The sequence below is a fragment of the Electrophorus electricus genome, chromosome 1 (genome assembly GCF_013358815.1).
Source record: "Electrophorus electricus isolate fEleEle1 chromosome 1, fEleEle1.pri, whole genome shotgun sequence".
NCBI lineage: Eukaryota > Metazoa > Chordata > Actinopteri > Gymnotiformes > Gymnotidae > Electrophorus > Electrophorus electricus.
In genome coordinates this window covers 17,039,307-17,062,027 of record NC_049535.1, presented here as the reverse complement: position 1 = coordinate 17,062,027, position 22,721 = coordinate 17,039,307, and the positions used below count along the sequence as shown (strand labels likewise).

At 42.7% G+C, this 22,721-nt stretch overlaps 1 protein-coding gene and 1 long non-coding RNA gene across 11 annotated transcripts; both read right to left on the bottom strand.

Annotated features, from left to right (window-relative positions):
• Positions 1–2,101: 2,101 nt before the first annotated feature.
• Positions 2,102–5,739, bottom strand: LOC113578852. Of its 3 annotated transcripts, XR_004776467.1 has the most exons (4): positions 5,441–5,739; positions 4,110–4,325; positions 2,796–3,951; positions 2,102–2,632 (listed from the first exon to the last, which is right to left on the bottom strand). It is a non-coding gene; the product is annotated as an uncharacterized LOC113578852 (long non-coding RNA). The 3 variants fall into 3 exon arrangements; XR_003410803.2 differs by lacking the exon at positions 5,441–5,739 and having other exon boundaries at positions 4,110–4,481; XR_004776468.1 differs by lacking the exon at positions 5,441–5,739 and having other exon boundaries at positions 2,973–3,951; positions 4,110–4,481.
• Positions 5,740–9,282: 3,543 nt separating this feature from the next.
• Positions 9,283–22,021, bottom strand: si:dkey-237i9.8 (platelet endothelial cell adhesion molecule). 8 transcript variants are annotated; one of them, XM_027012364.2, is made up of 13 exons: positions 21,895–22,021; positions 21,725–21,742; positions 19,984–20,283; positions 19,487–19,768; positions 19,096–19,359; positions 18,494–18,772; positions 17,133–17,414; positions 16,225–16,506; positions 15,750–15,851; positions 12,703–12,759; positions 12,277–12,372; positions 11,639–11,695; positions 9,283–9,918 (listed from the first exon to the last, which is right to left on the bottom strand). In XM_027012364.2, the coding sequence occupies exons 1-13, from the start codon at positions 21,971–21,973 to the stop codon at positions 9,905–9,907; spliced, it is 2,112 nt and encodes a 703-aa protein (XP_026868165.2). In that variant the 5' UTR covers positions 21,974–22,021; the 3' UTR covers positions 9,283–9,904. The 8 variants fall into 8 exon arrangements, 5 of the variants coding, with proteins under 5 accessions (XP_026868165.2, XP_026868166.2, XP_026868173.2 ...); XM_027012365.2 differs by lacking the exons at positions 9,283–9,918; positions 11,639–11,695 and adding an exon at positions 15,622–15,652 and having other exon boundaries at positions 12,283–12,372; XR_004776755.1 differs by lacking the exons at positions 9,283–9,918; positions 11,639–11,695; positions 12,277–12,372; positions 12,703–12,759 and adding exons at positions 14,085–14,549; positions 15,063–15,244; positions 15,622–15,652.
• Between the last annotated feature and the right edge of the window lie 700 nt (positions 22,022–22,721).

The window sequence follows — 22,721 nt, the reverse complement described above, 5'->3', positions numbered from 1 at the left end:
TACACACGCTTACCAGATAGGTCGTGTGAAACTACATATTGAGGCTAAATACCATTGTAGCCAAATTCATATTTTCTTATGACGTTTAGGTGTCGCTATTGTTCTTATCGCTACAGAAGTACAAGAATAATCTGCTTCAGGGAATTTCATACCATCAAATAAGACAATATGAAGGGCAGAAATCTGTTATTCCGATGTGTTTATTAGCTGAGTCTGTTATGACATTTAGCTGCCCCTGCACTCCACTATATTCCTAATGAGAACTTCCCAATACTCACTATATGTATTTCAAGTGGTTTTACTGCAGGAATTTGGAGTAATGGAATGACAAAATCCTGTAAAATTTCTATTTGGTTTAATATATACCTTTGAAGTTTAATTTATAGTACTTTGAAATTTAATAAAATTAATTGTTATCAAATCTCTCCATTATCTACTTGAATGACTCTCAAATACTCATAAGACAAGACTGATTTACTGTAGAAATTTGGACTAATGCCTGGAAAAATCCTGTAAAACGTCTTTTTGGTTTCATGTACACCACTTTTTGAAGTTCTATAAACTATCACATCACTCCAGAATATTCTTAAAGAGCACTTCCTCATGTGCTCATGACGAGACTTTCAGTTGTTTTTACTCTAGGTCTTTGAAGAAGGGAATGGCAAAATCCCATAAAATGTAAATTCAGACAGAATATTTTTACTGTAGGAATTTGGAGTAATGAGGTGTAGAATCCGATTGAAATGGTGGCCGTTCCGGCGTATGGTTATCTTTTTCCTCTTACACTGGGAGGTTGAGGGCACACCACAGGCTTTTGAGGCTCCTTGCTCTCTTTTGCACCGAGATTGGTGTTGTCCTACCTCAGATTTGTTGTAGTCAGCACTCCAACGGCCTCAGGTGCCCTTCTCACTCCTGGGACAAGCGTGGTGTTGCTGGACCTGTACCTTTAGTATTTCTGAAATGCGCTGATGACATTGTGGCACTGCTACACAAGCATTCAAAGAAATTCTGTTTCGTTTGGTTTATTTCTTCCTTCTCCAGGTTCCACCCAGCTTTGGAATATTCATGGAGTCTCACATTTCTTGGAATAAAGATAGCTCTTTGTGGATGGGCCATTTGCATCTGAATATTCTGGTTTAAATACCATCATCCATTATAAACCTACAGACTATCATTATTATTTACAATACAACTCTTCACAACCAAATTCTTGCAAAAACTCTGTCCCTTACTCACACCTACTAAAACTTATGTGCATTTGCCTTGAGAATGAAGACTTCCTCCAAATAAGTATGCAAATGTGTGAATATTTTTATAACCGTGGGTTTCCTGAGGTAGATGATGCATTTCCTTGTGTTTTTGCTTGTTCAGAGAGTGAATGCACTGACCTGTAAACTTACTGTAAAGACAACACGAATTCATTTGGTGCTGACGTATCAGTCTACAAATAAACCAGTGGTGAATATTTTTAAACACTTCAGAATCCTCCAGGACAACACAGACTCGGCCCTTTTTAAAGATCTCCACTAATCTCTTACAGACACAGCCACTAAAATAACTACCATGAAAGGATCAATTATTATCATCCATTCCTCTGCATGCATTACTGGGATAAATGTTTACTGTATTACTAGTAAGAGATGTAATCAGTTTTTACACTGAAGAAACCAAGAGAAGACCTGCTGATTGGATTGTTGAACACCATAATTTAAGAATTAAGGATTTGTCTTTTCCAGTGTCAAAGCATTTTAATGCTAATGGATACTGCATTAATGACATATCTGTTTGCATTGCTAGTTGTTTCTATGGCAGCAATGATGTTAGGAAATTCAAAGAAAAGAAATCCATACTGCTGAATGTATACTGTGGATCTGTACTCCCTGAACTTTAGAACCCCGTGGGATGAATGGTATGATTTAAATATTTGTGTTTTCTAATGTAAACTGGTTCTATGTCGCAGAACTTCAGAAGCACTTTGCTTTCCCAGCTAATGAAGAACCTCTGTCTGTAACATCCTGTTTCTCTATTCTTTTTCATTCAAGCTGTTGTTCCTGGGATCTGCTGGAGCCAATCTCCCAGTTTGGGGGTTACAGCCCCGATTACCACGGCAACCACAGTTGCCTTCACCACATCTTTTCTAGCTCTCCCCTCTTCCCGAGCTTCTCGTGTTCCATGTTCCTGATGTTTCTGTCACTTGGGATCACCACATCCATCACTCCGGCCCTCTTCTGCTGTTTGTCCACCACTACTATGTCCAGTTGGTTAGCCATTACCATCTTGTCTGTCTGTATCTGGAAATCTCACAGGATCTTGGCACATTCATTCTCCACCACCTTTATTGGTGCATTCCACTTAGACCTTAGAACTTCCAGCCTTTACTCAGCACAGGTGATTCTGTACACTATCCCAGCCACTTGGTTATGGCGTTCCATGTGCGCTCTGCCTGCTGGCATCTTGCATCCCGCTGTTATGTGCTGGATTGTCACAGGGGCGTCATTGCACAGCCTGTATCTGGGGTCCTGACTAGTGTAGTAGATCCCAGCTTCTATTGCTCATGTTCAGCACTTGTTCCTGTGCTGCCATGATCAGTGTCTCAGTGCTGTCTTTCAGTCCAGCCTTTAACTGCAGTGTACTGTAGAAAGAGATGTGGAGATATTAAAAATTGTAGTGAAGTGCACAACATTTCCAGAGAAACGGTGAAAGTAGTTTCTCTGGAAATTGTGTGTACTTATTTTGCTCCTTTGTAAAGTGCTTTGGCAAATTTTAAATGTGCTCTATAAATAAAGTGTACTTACTTTGTATGCCAGTTGTAATATCATGACTAAAGCACAGTGTTGTTCACCAAGCCCTCAGTACCATGTTCAAAGCATTTTGTTAGTTTGCTAACGGTGTGATGGCCGCTATTCACCCCACCTGCACACACCAACTTCTCCAGAGGTCAACAGGGTGCCAACACTTTTAACAGCACTAACCTTACGTGTGTTTTCTGTCTCCTTTGTGTTTGTCTTTCTCTCACTGTTGTCTCACATCAGGGGAGCCAGGAGAGAAGCAGCAAATGCCTGGGAGCGTTTGTGTTGATGACATGAACTCACATGAACTTATTTCTTTTATGTACAGTTAAATGCAGTTCTGACAAATGTTTCTCCTTTTGTTAATTGGCAGGGCCAATGCCATAAGAATGTTTTTTCTTCTCCAGTAACTTTATATATTCCAGAGACTACTGATATTTCTTCCTAAATGATTTTTTGAAACTACTTTCAAACAAGACTTTATTTGGAATATTAAAGTCCGCACAGAAATAGGATGGCCCATCTTTGCAAGAGTTGATGTCATGGAGGTCTTGACTGCACCAACTGTAGTCACTGGGCAGCAAACACTGGACATGAAATTTTGGCACGATGACTCAGCTAGGACAGATAATTGGTTAGAAACCGAAAGAGGTAAACAGTTCAATATTGGTGCAGATTTGTTGCCTCCCATCCCATCAGTTGAATTTTGTAACCAATTTTTAGTGCAAGATTAAGCAGTCCAGTAATGACTGGGAACGTTGACTCCATTTTTTTTTTTTAAACTCCAATTGTTTTGTTTTCTGGCGGGTTTGTATCCGTTTTTCTTACTATTTTAATCAATTTTTCCCCTGAAATGACCCCAGTCACAATATAAGCTGGACTTTGTTTGGTTAACATGCATTTTTCCTCTTTAAGCATTTTTCCTCTTTAGGCGCCTTCACTAGCCTAACCCATTCATTATGGTGCAACATTGGTAATAGAGAAGCCGGAATCCAGAATCTTGATCCTGATCTGCAGAATAGCCATTTGGAATCAAATGACTGAATGTATATATTGTGTCTCTGTAGTCTGTTTCTGTAGCCTGAGAAAAGAACCCGTTCATTGTTTCTTGTGTTATGTGTTCGGACATCTCCTGGTTATCTTCTGTAGGTTCCAACTCAAGCTGTTAAGTACGGGGAGAGAAAAGAGAAAAGATAAGTGAACAAAAGCATTTAAAGCTGGATGCCTAAGGAACAGGAAGTATATAAACTGCATTCAGTCTTCAGGCATTGAGAATTATTTATTTCTATGTCGTGATATAAGAACTAATTTTTCACTTACTAATCTTGTAGTATAAGAAATCTGAATTATGCTGCATGCGTTACTCCTTTTGGATTACTACACCCAGGACGCTTCTTTTCTATTTGATGTGACAAAGCTGAATTCACAAACAAGGATGGAGAGGAGACACAGGCACAGGACACAGGCACATAAGAAAAACCAGGACAGGGGTGACCATGATTAGGGGGCGGAGCCGGAGAGACGGAAACAAAGCGCCTGGAAAGAGATGGCAGCAAATACAAAGGGGTCATGTGACCATCAGTGCCACGTGGGGGGTGGGGGGTGCTGATGTGGGAGGAACCATTACAATTCAGTGCAGGTAGATATGAATACCAAGCATCTGTTTTGTCACACTTCCAATATATATTACAACTCAAATAATACTTATAGAGTATCACTATTTGAAACAAAGGTTTAAATCCAGCACTCTTTAGAAAACATTAAAATGTGAAACGTATGATTTATACATTTCTTATTATTATTATGATACATCATAAAGCTGTCAAGAAAAGAAAAAAAATATGTATGCCTCATTTAGTGATTCTGCACACTTGGACATTATAAGTATTGTCCGAAAACTTTTGTAAACCATTTTGTATAGCCTGCTCTAAATATATAGTGGAGTGCAGCCCCTCCATTGGTGACTGAACTTTTAAAGGCAAATCTCTGAGAATGTTACATTCTCAACCAGGTTCTAGCTGCATTAAAGTTGGATTTGAAATTTGTACTTATTTGTTCTTGCCAGTAGATACGTATAAAAAAGGAAGAAAGTTCTTTGAAATACATTCACCAGTCATTTTATTACAAAAATGTAATTATTAAAAACACATTGTAGAGTCGAGCCCATGAGTGGCCACGTGCAATGTGTTTGCCATCTTCCAACTCTTCCTTGTTTCTGACCACATGAACACTGTTTGCTGGATATTTGGGATGTCAGATCAATCTTGAAAAGCTGACACATATAATTCCAGATACTCTCCGGTCAGCACTGGGTCTGTGTTCAGAAACTATGACTATGGCTTCTGAGGTTACAGAGTGACTGATAAATTCTTAAGTATAAATAGGCTACAGTTTGTAATTGTACTTCTATAAAATTATATCTGTACCTAGTGCAGTAGCCAGTGTTTGAATAATAAAAAGTTGGGTTTCTGTGAACAGGATATGCAGAGGATATGTTTGCCATTATTCAATATTATTCAAATGGATCTTCACATTTAGCTTAGCTACTGTACATTAGCATTGGATCTGCCTGCACTGAATATTCACATACTACTTTGAAAGAAAGAGATTTACAAGTAACTGTAGCTAAAGGTTCACACCCGCTTACCTACCTGAGGTTCAATCTTCGAAGCGTCGCTTCGTTGAGTTTTACCTTTAATATAAAACGTATAGGCAGAGTATACAGGGATCCTGTGGAATGTGTCGTAGAGCATAGCGTATCTGTATTTGTTTTTCCAGCACTGACAAATCTGCTTGTAGTGAGTGCCCTCTACAATAGTGGGAGTGATGACTTTGTTCTGACCTTGCGGACTGCGCACGAAAAACTCTGGACACAATTTTTCGAAAGACTCCACAACTTCCCCTGCGACCAGTGACCCGAGACCCAACAACACGAAGCCCAGAGTGGAGCTCATCCTGATACAAAGCAAAGGAGGGCAGGAAGTGAAGAAGGGCAGTGGGGGGTGGGAGACAATAATTACCAAACGTCACAAAGAGAGGAGGAGACACCCACTGGACTGGAACCTGTCATGAACAAAACTGATAGTGGACAAGGGACATCTGAACACAAACCTCTCAGTGATCATTCACAGAACAGTTTCTTTCTAATTGTTCAGCTTTAAAGTGAGCACATACATGGCCAATGAATATGTACTCTTGTAGTCTTTCCCATGGCATAGCAACAAAACTGGGTCTTCTTCCCAGAGCCGGTCTGCTCATGCCAACTCAAACCTGGCGGGACAGCCACCACAGTCTCCTGAGTGATCAGTTAGCAGTCGTCATTAGGATGATCATGGAATAATGGGAGATGGGAAATGTTACACTCCTGCCCTCACTAGAGGAAGCAAATCTCCAATCAGGCCTCCATTCGGAAAACTACTTGTAATAAAAGCGATTAGCATATGATAGAAGTGTTAAATTTGAAACACAATTTCAGGGTGCTAAAAGTAAACAGAGTAATCTTCAAGTCCATATGTTAAACCTGGGGTATAACCTTGTGTCTAAGTTTGGTTCAGGGCAGTAATATCTCTGACCCTGATATTTTATCACAGCTTTTTAGATTAGCGTTCTGAGTTTTACTTAAAGGGATGGCATCTATTTGCTCAGTTTAACACTTTTCTCATCATTTTGTTTAAAGATATGATATGAACCAAAACCTAAGGTGTATTCTCCTGTAACATATTCAGGCTGTGAATAGGACACAGGACTTGAGGTTTTTAAAGCATTTTTTCACAAGAACTTCCTTTTGTTTGCAAGCATTTCCATACTCAATTTCCTCTTTCTAGCATTATGACCAGTAGGCAATAGTAGAGAGAGTTCAGAGTTTTACATTCTCTGTCGCTCTAAAGTTTTTATTTACTTACCTTAAGTCGTATTAACAATTGCTATGCTAACTCAGGCTCTAAACTATTCTGTGTAGTCAAATTGATAAATAGATTAACCTACTAGCCTCAATATGACCCTACCTGTTTTTTTTTGTTTGTTTTTTTTAATCTGAAAATCTAGGTCCATATTTTCATTCTTAAAGGTTCTGTTGAAATGTAATGTGTAGCATATGATTAAAAATATCTTATTTATCCAATTAAAAAAACAAATATATGTTAATATAAAAAGAGATGAATGTCTGTCTCACACAACAGGCACAGGTGTTGAACTCTGGACATGGATGACTAAACAGAGTTTGGGCGAATTCCCCACTCAGGCCTGGTCATTCACCTGACGAGTTGAATCTGGTGTGTTGGAGCAGAAGAGTCGCCAAACTCTGCTGATCTCCAGTCTTCTGGAGCTGGATCTAAACATCTCCTTGTTAAGTGTTAAAACAGAGTTAATCCATCAGGCCACTCAAGGTATGAATTTCTTATATATTGCTGTAAATGGGAGAGAAGTTTGACATTTACAGTTTCGTTCAGCTCTTGTGGGGTCAGTTAAAAAGGTCTACAAAAAGTTAAGCCATAATGAACTTAAATTACATGTCTCCCTCTAAAAATGAGGTAAAGACATGCTAATAAATCATCCAGAAATTCAAAATTCATTTTGTGAAATTGACAGATTCTTCCTTTAATGAATTATTTTTGTTCAGCAGCAATGCAAAAATTTTTTTTTTAAAAGCTCTTGAAAGTCTGTCATTGTAGAGCTGCAGAGCGGCTCACATCCCCTTCATCACTGAACAGCTGCTTTCCTCCCTATTCAGATGGCTGAATTATAATGGCACAAATGAGGTGTACGAATGTTACAGAGTTTGCATAAAAGCCTCTTGCACTGGATGTTTAACCAAATAGCAAATTGCAAAATATGTTCTACAGCTGCAAATCATAAAACTCATTATGTAGGTTTGACTACTTCTTAAAGATAAAAATCCATTTGGGATATTTTTATTTGAACTGTATTCAAACATCTAACTGTTCTTGAAACTAAGGACACACAGACGTTCTTTTGGCCTTTGTGGGCTCAGTTAAAAATGTATAAATAAACATTGAATCCATAAACATTTAAACAATGAATTTTAATATTTTTTAGCTCAAGAAGAGGCAAAAAAAAAAAAAGTTAATCATTCTAAAATCATATTTTAAAGAGTTTCCTGCTGGGTTTCCCCACCATAGCCTATGCCCTTGAGGATGCCCCCACCACACCCTGTTCCGCAAAGGAAACCAACGCCATGCCCTGAGCCACAGAGAGCACCATGATGGGCAGGGGAGGGTCTGTGATGAGGGGGGTCTGTCTCATCAGAACTTGCATCAAGAAAACCTTGCCTTGCTGTGTTGATTGCGACTAAGGTTTCATAGCATGGCTGGTGATAAACTGTTCCAGGATCAGCATAAAAAGCAAGGACGGGACACATGACCACTTCTACCCAAACCGCCTACTTCTGAAGGGCCTGCCTGAAACAGCCTAGGATCCTCTACCTGAGCCATCTCCGAAAATCCAACCCCATGTATGAAGAAGCCTAGTCGCTTCATTGTCATCGGCCTACGTCGCTCCTGGACACGCTCTCTCTGTGCCCCGCAGACTGTTTGAACATTGAGCCCAGTGAGTCGTAAGAACAAGCATTTCCCCTTTTTACTTTACTTTACTTTTGGTATCAATAGTAAAGCTAGTTTAAATATCAAAATTAGATGAGTAACGTTTGCATCTTGCGATGCATCAGCTTCCTCAACCCTTTAAAGTGGTTCCCTCTCTGGTTGTTTCACAAGTTTCTCTTTCTCTTCTAAGTTTTCCTGTCACACTGTCGCCATGCTCTCTCACCACCAATACCTCTCCTTACCTGGGCGTTGTTTGGGTCGATAAGTAGACTGGCTGGTTCATCACTCTGATGGGTACCTTAAACAGTTGTTCTTTTCTTTCATCCTTTCCTTTCTTTTATTAGGTAGCTACTTTGGCCCTCCACAAATCTAGTTTGTGTTAATTAGTTTTGGTTACTTCTATTGCTTAATTTGATATACTATAGCAATTTTAGAAGACCCAGTACCTCTGGTCATTATTAGAATCTTAATCAATGGTTTTTATCTCTGTTCTCGGCTTATTCAATAAATATACTCTAGTTGTAATGCTTGTGGGTCATGAGTGATATTCTAATTTTTGGTAGATGAAATAAGTTTAAAGAATTAATTTATACTAATCAGGGTGATGCCCCAATCAATCTGTCAATCATGATTTATAAATCATCAAAGTTATAAACCACTACACAGTTCTCCGGAGAATGAACACTAGCCCGTGAAGCTCTGATAAAGCCTAATTAAGTTCTCTGTCCCCACTGACGTGATGCTATGTGGCGGATGGCTGTAAAGTGTTGTGGTTGCTGACTGAAGTGTGATTACCTGACCACGAGCACAGGCACCGTCTTCTCCCCACGTTGGAACAGGAAAGTTCGGAAATGTTAACTGTCTCTTCTTACAAGTCGTAACACACGTTGAACTTGGGAAGGCACTATTTTGAATGAGACTTTTTTCCCCCCATATTGTTTATTTTGTAAAAATGGCAAACAAAGAAAGCAGTTTAAGAAGTACGAACACACATTTCAGTGCAAAATTACCAGCAGCCACACTGGGAAAGAAATGGGTTTGGGGAATAATAAGATAGCATAGGATCACTGTCCAGTAACAACTGGCAGAAAGTACTATCCCAGCATTTATCCCTGGACCATCACCAACTGCTCTTTAAAAACACTGGAATATCCCTTATTTTGGAATTGCAGAGTACCCTAATGCACGGCTTCCACTACTATATCAAAATGATAATATGACCCTCATAGTCCACCGTACCTACTTAATCAAATAACATATAAAAGAAGCTACCTGCTAAAGGTGAGTAGTTGTATACTCACATGGTTTCTGTACGAAAAAACAAAAAAATTCTAACTACTTTGAATTAACTAATGCAATGTTATGGCTGATAAACAAAACAACAACAAAAAAAACATTTGTCCAGTAAGTTTTTTTTTTTTTTTTTCCAGTTTACCCATTTCAACAAGCACATTTTATACTGTAGACACGAGGCTTTCAGATGCACAGAACAGAGGGATGAACGAAGCTGAGTTGTACTGCTTTGTCGTCACATGGAATTAAGGGGAGCTCTCCTACTCAATACACAAACCCTGAGAGAGAGAGAGAGAGAGATGCACACATGTAGGTATACCTACATCTACATACAGTTGCATACAACACACAAAATGCAACAACCACAGTTCTGTTCATTACTTATGAGCACCTACAATTTTCAGTTACGAGGAAAACATTTGTGTGCTGTTTGTTAAATACGACTCCTTTAATTATTATAATTCTTAGCTGAAGAGCAGAACGTTTTAAGATCATTCATGTATAAATGCATTTTCATTATTTGACTCTTATCCATACTGTACAAACTATACATAATGCAAAACACTGAGCACCCCCAACAATGTACTGATAACATTGTATGCATATACCTTTTAAAATTTTTAGTGCAAAACAATGTTTTCCAAATAGGACAGTAAAAAGTACCTGGAAGTTCTGAATGTGTTGTTTTCTAGCAGTGTAGGAATGTCACACAACACACACCCTCCCTCCCTCTGCAACCTTTAAAGGTGTAGGGGCAGGAACATCTCCCCCAAGAGGTTGTTGAATAGTACTACAATCATTCTTGATGTGTATTTATTGATATTTTGTCATGGCATTTGTCAGCCACTTTAAACATAAAATTCACTCCAAATTATGGAGTCATCCTCCTGTACCAATTCTAGATTATTTATTTTAAATAGTGACTAGCTTTTTTCTGATAGTCTCCCCTGGTCTTTCCTCTACAGACCTTGTGAGTGTGTGTGTGTGTGTGCGCGCACGCGCAACTGCATACATGTGCAGAAAAGAAAGGAAACCACGGCCCTGTTTCTTTGTTTCCAGACTGGAAACTTTGACTGTTTTTTCCCCTCAGCGGACAGCTATTGTTTGCTCTCTCTTGTACTCACACCCCCTCAACAATTCACCCACCCCTGCACAGAACATATTTCACTATTATTCCAGCAGGTCTGTCATTGAAATGCTCTCTATGAGTCAGTCTATATAAATGCAGGAGGGGTGCGCTTCCATGACATCAGTAAAAGATGCCCTTTCTCCCACATTCATAAGAGATATGAACTTAACATTTTGCTACCAAAGCACGTTCTCTCTCCCTTCACTGTCTCTGCATCCTTAATCTCCTTCCTGTCTCTCTCTCTCTCTCTTTCTGTATCTTTTCCTTAGTTCCCCCTCTTTCTCAGCAGAAGGGAACACTTCCGCTCGTGTGAAGTCTTTTTTTCCCTCTAAAATCCAGAGCTTTCTTCGCTTAGTTCACTCCTAAAACTGACAACCTGTTTTGAAATACAAGGGTATGTAGCAAACAGGACGTGCCAGTGGACAGAGGCAGGGAGAATGACCTCACCCAGCAGACGGGGCGGTGTTATGGAGCTCCCGTCTCACTCAGCACAGAACGACTCAGCGTATCCCTGCCCCAGTGCACCCGAACTCAGTTATCCCAGGCTGAAACAGGTGCCATTCAACGATCTCTACTGACACACCTACAGAGTCGAGTCAAAAGGGATTCTGGGATTATCTGACTAAGAGGGGTTTTAGAACTAATAGTAAAACCTGACCGCAGTTATACTGAGTTCTAGAATGTATTAGAATGAAACTGGGCTCAGGTTTAAGCAAACAACCACGGAGCCCCCGTGTGTGCAGTAATGGCAACAGAAACGTCAACCAAATTCCCTCTGCACGCTGCTCCATTCAACTGCACCACTAACGGTAGTGCTCACTTCTGAGAACGGGTGCATGCGCATGTGTACGCACTCAGTAAAGCCATACCTTGAGAAGAGGTCTGAACCTCACTGTATACCGTGTCTGTTCCTTTCTTCAATGGAACTGAAAGAAAAGGGGAAGGGAGAGAGAGAGAGAGAGAGAGAGAGAGAGAGAGAGAGAGAGAGAGAGATATCTGGTGTCTCACATCATCACTCAACATAACCATGGAGACAAAATAGTTTAGAATGTCCTACGATGCCAAAATGGCGGAAACAAACAATGTTCCTAAATAGCATTACTCCAACTCGAAAACTACTCACAGAGGTACATTTCCTACTGTGATCAAGGGATTGTTCTGTATCCTATGATAAATATAATAGTAGATCAGATACAAGGAGGTGGTCAGGGGAGTGGTGGGAGTATTACTGTACCAGTTAACTCAGCCTTTCCTGTTTATACAGCAGAAGATAGCCCTGTTCAAAAAAGGACCAAAACTGGTTTAATGAAGACTGTTCTTTGGGACTGGACAACTCCCAGGAAGAGGATTCACTGTTATCAGTGAAGGAAAGCATGAAAGAATAATTACCATCTTCAAAGAAGAGAGAGAGAGAAACGATATGCCATAAAGGGAAACCAAGGGGTTTTCCAGTACAGGCAAGCCACACTGCGATTTTATTGAGCAAGTTCCTGAGTGCTTTCTTTACCGAGTGTGGGGTTCACTGCATTTGAATGCATCACTTCTGCATACTCCACGTTAGACTCCTCTGGTTCCTCCATATCTCCTACCTCACTGCAGTGTGCTATTGACACACACACACACACACACACACACACACACACACACACACACACACACACACACACACACACACACACATGAAACATTTAAAATGTGTGACTTCCTAAAGTCAAATATCAACTTCTGAATCCTGGTGTGACCGAAGACTCTGGAACAGACATTTCATATGTAGTCTTGAAGATTCTCCTGTTAATTCCACGTTGCTGTTTGGAACAACCTGAGCGTTCCCCCAGTGATCCCCCACTGCCTGACTTAAAGTGGGCTTGCGGGAGGGGCAAGGGGTCTAGACACCTGGGCTGGGAATCTGCCATGGATATATTCGGAATCTTACCTGGACCTGGAGGCCTCTTGCTCCACATGCCTGCTTTGCTGCCGCTGCTCACGCGAGCTACACAACACACAGTGAGAGGAGCGCGTTAGCCACCTACAGAGACAACACGCCTCTGCTAACGCACCCCAAACCTCGGCCGAATCCAGAGTCGAAACAGAAGGAGATTTAAAACCATCAAAGAAGAGTTGTTGAACCAACAGTGAAGACATGACTGTAGTTATGTCAAGTTCCAGAATGTGCCCCAGCCAAAGCCTAGATTCAAATCAACCAGGGCTTTAGAATGATTACTCAGCCCATGGGTTTGTTCAGGCTGCAGTGCACTGCAGGTTTAGAGATTAGCATAGCATCCTCAGCCTAACAGGCAGCGCATACTTTCCACTTAGCATATATTACTGGCTTCCCTTAGCCTATGACATTCATTACTGAAATAACCTCTGGCTGAGTAACAATCAAATTTATTTGCATTTCAAATCTAAAATCAGCTGTAATAAATATTTATGTTTAGAGTGTGGAAGGTAAAAAAAAAAAGCAAAGAAACACTACAGAGCTTCTTTGCAGTGTGCATTACAAACAACTGCCAAACGCATGTGAATGCTGACAGCTGCATCCTTCTTCGTCCACTAGGAGTACAGGAATTCATTTTTACAAGGTGTGTTTCTGAACAAACGACTTTCGGTTTCAGATAATGATAAAGGCAAAGGGAGCTAGTCGTTTTGATGAAATGATTCAGGTCAGTGACAGAATGCAGTTAATGAAACTCTACAGATCAGAAATATTCCAGACATGAACCCAGACTCTGCTGAAACATGACAAACAGATAAGATACAATCATTAAGGTAGGCACCACCTATAAACACTTAACATTTATAATGATTTATAAAAAAATTCAATATTATAGATTATGAATACTTAGAAATAGAATGAGTTTGTTACAGGACTGCTTTAAGAACAACTATTAAGACAAAATGTTATTTAAAACAATACTAGCAATAAATATTTTTTTAAAAATCCAGCATGGAATGACCAAATTTGCAAAATAAAACAGCTTTTATTCCTTCAACAGCTTCCTGATTCTTAAACTATTAACCAACCAAATATATATACATACGTATTCCTATGGATGAAGCTACAGTGAAACAGAAACACAAAACGACCCATCCCCCACCCAACAAACAATACAACACAACCTCCAATTTATCCAACTCTCAAGACAGGTGACCAAGCAAAAACGTAAACAGATGAAACTAGTGAAGCATAAAAAGGAGCCAAGGACAACAAAATCGAGCGGGCAGGAGAATGCAAGTGTGGAAATGGCTCGTCTCACACACACACTCACTCACACTCACCCCCCCCCCCCCCACACCCACACACCCCCCCCCCCACACACACACGGTTTGGTTTCCTCCTCTGGGCATTATTAGCATGCTATCACTTTCTGTGTGTGTGTGTGTTCCACTGGAAAAGAGCTAATAAAAGGATTTCTGTGTTCTGTTAACAAGAAATGTGGTGGAAAACGTCCAAAACGGGGAACAAAAACTCTTAAAACAGGTTGCTGAAAACAGGCTGTCCATGACAACATTTTGATTCCCGGTCCGTTACCTCTGTAAAAAACCAAAAAGCACTGCAAATGGCCCCCCTCTTTCCATTTTGGGTTTAGATGTTAGACTCTGGGAGGATTTAGATCAGTTCACGTTTAGCACTCCTTCTCTATAATGTTTCCAGGATGCCGTAGGTCGTCCTATTACTTGTGCCCACAGGAAATGATGTCAGTTTACACTGAGTTCCTTTGGTTAGTCTCTTGATCTTGATGCCAAAGTGTTGAGCCAGAGAAGGTGGTCGAGCTCCATCTGGAATAAGATGGGGGAGGGGGGATGCTCCCATGACATGGCTACAGATGATAGCATAGCTCTTTAGCAAGCAAAGGCTAATGCTAATGGCCACAAAAACAAACAAACAAGAACAACAACAACAACAACAACAACCACCCAGCTCTGGAACTTTAACAATGAGCCGACTCCAACTACACAGAATTCCAAATAAATGCAGCATCTATCTGCTGGAGAGGTTCTACACACGACCAGGCAGATACTTGTTCGGTGACACACATGCACAACCCCCCCCCAATCCATCCCACCCCTAACACAGCTAAAATAAATCTGGGGTAGATAGCAAAGTTGCCAGCATGCATGATAATAAATAACAGCGTCTTAAAGCTGTGGCCCAGAACTGGCAGCCAGAATCCACATCTAAACCCAACTAAAGTTCTAGACAGTTCTGACTCTGGACTGTTCTAGAGAGCCTATTAGAATACAGATGGGTGGGGAAAAATAACAAAGATTAAAAAAATGAAGAGAGGCTACCTTCCGGAGCACTAGAAAGTTGGGTGTCATGGGTGTGATATTACTGAGTCATCTGATTTAGGGCTTGCAGGCTTTCTGGAGAATTACGAAGAAACAATTAGTCCCAGCATTTCACAAGAGAGCATTTCTCTTCTCACTGCTAAGCAAAAGGGTGAACAAACCCACCAACGTCTCCCTTTCCCCTATGGAAAAAAAAAAACTCCTCTGGCATTTAGATCATAGACATTTTAATCACCATAATGACTTTTCAGACTGTCTGTGTATCCGTGTCTCTTTCCTGTGCACTGCTTATCTGCACACTAGTATAACACACAGTGCTAACACAAAAACTCTAGCATAATTGACTACTGGCTGAGCTCTCCAACCAGTACCAGTGTACCAGTACCAGTGTACCAGTACCTAATAGATACACTGCTAGCCAGGTAAGCAAACCGACGACTGTTGTCTAAGAGCATACATCTAGCGCCCAATCAACTGTGACTAATAGTAATTAGTGTTTGATACTAACAGTAACTGCATACACAGCTGAGCTAAGAAGTGAACAAGCAAGCCAACTCACACGGAGAGTTTGACAGCGGTCTCTCGTTTACCTGTGACAGAGAGAGAGGTTGAAAGAGGGGTTTTGTTGAGAGGAGGGTCAGGCATGCGGGGCTACGGTGACACTAGGCAGGCTGTAGGTCTCTCTACCTCGCTTAGCCCTGTAGCGAATCAACACCACCACCACCACCACTGCTAAAGCCAGCAGGCAAGCGCCGATGATTAGGGCTTTCTTCCACCTGGCCATGTTCACTGCATCGTAGGAGACACACACACACACACACACACACACACACACACACACACACACACACACACACACACACACACACACACACACACACACACACACACACACACACACACACACACACACACAGATTGTTAGGAGGACAGACAGTTGGTTAGGAGACAAACGAGACTGTTTTTGTTTTCGGCTCCACAATAGCTAGGGACGAAGGAAAGCATTTACTGAGAGAGATAGCCTTTGGCCAGACATTTCAGTTCTATTTGTTTGTGTACTCAGTGAACCCTAAAAAGGAGAAGGTGGGCAGAGAGGGAAAGAGATAGAGAAGCCAAAAAAAGGGGACAGTGAGAGGACAGAAAGTACCGCAGCCTGCTTTACCTGTGAAGCTTACTTTGTTGCTCAAGGCCCTGTCACTGCCGTAGTTTTGGACATCACAGTAGTACGTGCCGCTGTTTTCATTGTGCACGCCCACAAGGGTGTGGGACGAGGAGTTGGTCGACACGGTGTTGGTGTACAGCAGACCCCTGTCATCCTGGCGGTACCATTTGATGGTGAATGGTGGTGTGCCCCTCATGATGCTGCATATGAGGTAGATGTCGTGGCCCTCAACGATGTCCTCGGGTGTCGGGACGACGGTGAGGAACGCCTTCTGCGCGGGAACTGCCCGGAGCAAGAATGCGGTTGAGGTTGCGGGAAAACACGTCCGTCACGGTTAGACTCTGATGGCTTATTTTCATGCACTTCATGTATGTGTCAGGGGCAGAGTTATATGCATAGTACAACTGAGGCTTAACCTGGGTCCTGGTCAGTCTCTGTACTGTACTAACCAGAGGCCTGGAAAACCACACATATGCCTTTTACAGACACTGCAAACAGAAACAGCTTCCCCCCCCCATTAGCTCTATGCTCTCCTTTATCAAAACCACTGGAACTCTGAGTCATTTCATTATACTACAAAGGAAGTTACGTAACTGATATCCAAATATGTCCAAACACAACTAAAAAAACCCTCCTAAAAACAGGCACACACTGTGCTCTGTATATTACCTAATCTAATACACCTTATTCAATACAGTGTCTTACAGTAACCTTTCTTGAGATGTGAGTTATACAATGGGTTTCACAAACAGAGCGACTGCCTTTAGTTATTAATGATTCATAGAGTTTGGGAAATCTATGTATATTTAGGACTACAACTTTATCAAAACAAAACCTTCTCCCAAAATGGCCTGCGTCATGTTATACTCCGTGTGAAGTTGCTGGATGAAACATAACGGTCAGCTCACCCGTAACCGATGCCTTGAGAGTGCTACTCATCAGAGGCTGCTTGCGGTCATAGTTCTGGGCCCCGCACGCGAGGCTGTGGACGTCAGCCTCTGAGTGGACTGTGGCAGTGAACTGGGCCTGTTGTCTGGTGTGCGTCAAAATGCTATGATTCAAGACGGTGCGCTTCCAAATCAGGGTGTAGTTAATGGGCAAGCTCCCGTTCTCTGAATAGCAGTAAATATTGAAGGGGCGACCCAGGACCACCCGCTCGTCCACCGTGATCACAGGCCTGGAGACGAGCACTGCAGGGAGGAAGTTGCAGAAAGTTAAGATAATGGCTAAATCTGTAACACTTGTTGAAAAGTATTGTTAATTCAATTTGATATTCATTTCGATTAAGGCCCAATGACCTTTTATTTTTACCACTATTCCTTGTTTAAAGCGTCTCCTTGCCCCTTAGAACTGGGTAATAAGAAGTAGTGGTTGAAATCTTCCCCGACAAAATGGGGCAACCTTTTAAGAACCAGATACGATGGTAGTTCTTGATGGATTTTGGACATACATTTCCAATATACTGTCCTCAACTATGGGAAAGATCTGCAACCTTTTGGCCATTATATGCCTTCGGGGGGGGGGACACAACAGGAAAATGTGTCATTTAAATTGAATTCATTTGGCAGATGCTGTTATCCAGAGTAACAAATTCAGGCACGTCACAGAGGTAGGCCAATGTAATGTTAGGAGTCCTGCCCAAGGACTCTTCTTGGTTCAGCACTGAGCTCTTGCCCAGGTGGGCTTTGGTCCTCCACAGAAGAGGCAATGTTGTTACCCACTACACGATACCAACCACATGGAAAAATGTGGGACTGTCATGCTCAAATCATGATAAGGTTTTATGAAGACAAGGGCCATAATATATTACAATTAAGATAATATCACAATTTTTATCTTTTAATAACAGAGAAAATGGTTAATTGAAGATTGCTTTGGTCACTTGCACATCATTTTTGCTGGTGATTTGCAAGGCATTCAGGGAAATTTCACGTAACACTTCATTTGGAGTGTGCCACTGAAAACCCTACATATGGAGGGCCATGTAGCCCTAACATTTCACCCTATCCCTGTATCCCAACAAGGACCCCCTACCCCTGGGCCTGAATGCCCAAAACAGACGGGTAGGGCTAAGTGGTAGCGTCAAGGGCTTGAAATGAGATTGGGCCTAGATCTAGCACCCATATCTAGCTAGATGCCATGCTGGTTTGGAGGTTGCTTATATGGATGCTAGACTATGCTTGAGCTACATGAGGAAATCCCATCTCTGGGTTTGAGATTTTCTTTCAGGGAAGCTGCTCTGTGTTGAGCTTCGGTGGGACGCTGCTACCTTTGGCTTCAAAGGACACCGAGGTGCTCCGTTTGACGATGGTGCGCACTTGAGCGCTACACGTGTAATTCCCATTGGTCTTGGTTCCCGCCATCGCCCTGTACGTGCCATCAAACCGGCCGAGCGTCACATTGTCCTCGTTCCTTAAGATCGAGTACTTCACGTCATCGCGACGGATTCTCTCTGATGCGAAGTCTAAGCTTCTGCAGTGGACGGTGAAGTCCTGACCCTCAAACACATCGGTGGGAGTTACAGTCACCGTTGGCTGGGAGAACAGCTCTAGGTAGGTGAACGAGAAGGCAAGAGACATTTTGCTCACCTAAAGACATTTAACAAAAACACATGCAAACCCAAACATGACAGAACCGGAACGTTTGTCTTTCACTAGGGGTGTGAGCTTACGGGCACTTTTTTTTTTAGAAATCCGGATGAATTACCAACAGTGGCTCAATGTTTGTCAGTGCCAACTTGTACGCTTTTTCTGAACGATATCTATTAATTAGAAACCTAACATGTTCAATAAAAAGTAATTAGCTAATCACTTATAACATGTGAATAACACATTGGTAAGGTAAAAGAGCAAACGTTAGACACTCTCTCACCTCTGACTGTAAGATTCACAGAACCGGATTTTCTCACGCCATCCAACTCGGCACTGCATTCATACTCCCCAGAGTCGCTTGCCAGGACGCACTTGCTGTACGTGGCGTTTTTCATGTCCAGGATCTTTGGCCCTTTCATGAGGTTCAGAGAGAGTGAAGACAGGTCCTGGTAGTGCGGGTTCACACTACATGTGATGTTCACGGTGTCTCCTTCAATCACCCCTGTCTGTGGGTGCACCGTGACAGAGGGTGTGATGTCAAGCTCTGGGACGAAAGAAACCGGGGGAAGATACGTCAGAGGTGAAGAAAAACTGGAAAATAGGCGGCTGGTGCAGAAACGCTCTGAAAGTGACTGGTTCGGAAAACTGGGTGACTGAACAAACCATCTTACCGTGCACAGCAACACTGAGCACATTGCTGACATTTGACTGCAAGGTTTTGGTTCCTATGGCGAGGAAATAGGAGCAGGTCAGTGACGCAGTCCTTGCCGAGCGGAGGGGAATGATCTCTTGCATGTGGCCGCTGTCGGTCTCCTTCCGGTGGACCTCGTCGGAGCCGTCTTTGATGGAGAACGTCAGCTTGCCCATCTCCCCGTCCGCCCTGCACGTGATGCTCACAGTCTCGCCCTCCCGCACCGCCGTCTTGTCCACGGTCAGCACTGGCGCCTGCAGCCCTGCGCGTTCGAGAAAACCGTTTGCAGCGGCCTCGGCTTGGGTCGACTTTCGTTTTTAGGGGACGACACAGGTTCAGCTTTTGGCTCGTTCTCTTCTGTCCCTTTCAAAAGGTTTGATAATTATCTGTCGCCTCTTGTATGAATCTGAATATTGAGCTACTGTGTCTCCTGTCCTGTAATGTAAACCGGTGGATCGTGAAGCTGGGTACTTTTACCTCTGACTACGACGTCCCTGAAGTTGCTCACCCAGTTCTGTCCGTCGATCACGACCTTGCACTGGTACTTGCCCGAGTGAATGGCGCGCGCGCTGGGGATGGAGTAGACCACGCGCCCGACGTTGTCGGTCGGCTGCGGGCGTGCCAGTTCGCGCTTTTCGTAGTCTTTGAAGAAGCTGTACTGGTAGGCCGGCATGACGCCGCCGGAGTGGGCGGCGTCGACGGCGCAGGTGAGCGTCAGGTTGGCGCCGCGCTCCACGTCCGCCGCGGGGTCCACGGACAGCGTGACGCTTCTTATTACTGCGAAGACAAGCGAGGACGTTGGCACTTTTACTTGCACACACACACACACACACACACACACACACACACACACACGAGCCCAGCGTTTAAGGTGCACGAGGTGGAAGTCTGAAACGTCGTTTTGGTAAAGTATCCCTTTCTGTTTTAATGCTGTTCTGTGCTTTATAACTATCAAGAGATAATATTGTACCCGCCAAAGCTGTGGTGAAAGAATGACACACTCCTGCATGTTTGGACAGTCCACTGGTACACATTTTAAGCGTACCACAATATCTGATAGTATTTTGAGCCAGTTAAATAAAAACGAATATAAAGCAGGTCTGATTCTCTTGAGAACGAAGGATTGCCCTTCATTGATCTGATCATAGAAAGTCTGGTGTGACCCAAAAACTGTGACATTATCTAACTAAGAACATGGAATGTCACAAAAACTGTCTAGGTCATATAACCATATGGTATCAGTGGACAGTGGTAGCTCAGTGGTTAAGGTACTTGACCTGTAATTGGTTGCTGGTTCTAGCTGCACCACTGCCAAGTTGCCACTGTTGGGCCCCTGAGCAAGACCCTTAACCCTTGAACAATGCCTAGAGTTGTACTTATAATTGTAAGTCGCTTTGGATAAAAGCTAAATGCCATAAATGTAAATGTATCAGAAGGAGTATGGGTGTCTCTCCCTATGCCCCCCCCCGCCCCTGTCTAGCAAAAGCCCCAGGGGGGTCTGACCAGTAATCAGGGGCATCATGATAGGAAGGAAATCACTTCATTAAACAAACCCACTGAGGTCACCAGAGACCAGAGTTCTCTTAGAAACCATGTCCCCACCCAGCCTTTTCACAGCCTCTCTCTCTCTCTCACTCACACCTCGCCGTAACATCGTACACAAACATGTTTAGAACATGTCAGCTGGCTCGAGAACACTGCAACAAGTAAGCCACAGCGCATTCTAGACCTGTTAGATAGCACAGATGCATGCACAAAGCCCAATCGCAGCATTACAAATGGGGAAGTTTGTGCTATTTGTGAGAAAAGCAGACATTTCTTGGTTCTGTCCGTCAATAATAAGGTATTGGTAAACAACTCTCAGAATCCTGCTTCAGATCTGTTTCTCTAACCCAGTAAATGTGACAACAAAGGGGCAATCCCATCGCCTTACATAGTGACATCAGATCATGTGCTACCACAAAAGGGAAAAAACATTTGAACAATCCTGTATAAACAGTAAACATTAGTAAAAGCACACACATGACAGACTTACACGTCTTGGACGCGTGCACGCACACACACACACACACAAAAAAACCCCCACCAGGCTATTAAGACAAAAAGTAACGCAATTCATTTAAAAGACCTAGCAATTCTGATCTACACTAAAATCTCCATAAACGTGTCCAAACATCCTGTTGTCATAAGAATTTTAGCTGGCTGACTTCATACTGACCTGATTTGACTTCTGTACCTGATGGCAGTTGTCGGACAGCATGGGTCAGAGGGAAAGATATAAAAAATACACCAGTTAACATTCAAGACAAACAAAAGTCAACCGAGCTTTCCGAAAGCTTGTTAACAGAACGCAGAAGCGCAAAGTCGCAGAAACAGGTACGTCCTTACAGGTGACGAGGAAAGCCAGGACACAAAGGAGGAGACAAAGAAGGAGACAGGTAGGACTCGGCTGCCGTAACACCTGCATGGCTGACCACTTCTGACCAGTGTGTGCGCGCGTAACAGTGGAACAGAGGGGAGGCGTGCTCACGCCTCGTCCTGCCCATCACTCTGTGCAGATTTAGGCAGTAATTGGACAGGAAGTGAGCGCTGCTTCCTGAGGAAGTACGGAATGTGGCATGCAGATGCAGTGGAATGTTCAGCTGGACGGCTGGAGTGACGCAGGACCTCTGTGACCTGAGCGTGGTCGCTGGCACGCAGCGGCGCGTCTCCGCTAGCCTTATACCTACGCAGGACACTTCCTCACAGAGAAAAAATAGCATAAAGAGAGAAGAATCGGAAAAACAAGAACAAGTACAGACAGACAGACAGATTTTAGGTGAGCAGAACAGAAAGCAACCAGAAGCGGCAACTCGGACACCATGAATTTACAACTACACATCTAGAGCTTCACACCCTGAAGGACCAAAGTCACCTTGCAGACAATAACACTGACTGGGAGGGAAAACATTTCAGGAGCTGGCACACAATCCGAGGCATGATATACAGACCATGGTTTTTATGCCAACAAAGATTTTGGGAATACCAAACTATGGCGGCACAGAGTAAACTGAATCCTGCAGTGTTCAGAGGGGAAAAGGTTATTATGAGACAGTAAACTCAGGAACTGTGTGGGTGTGAAAGGGCAAAGCCTTTAGAAGTGATCATTTAGGACCACACATACTCAGATTAGGAAAAAAGGACGAGAAAACAATAAGCAGGAAAATGATCAAGCA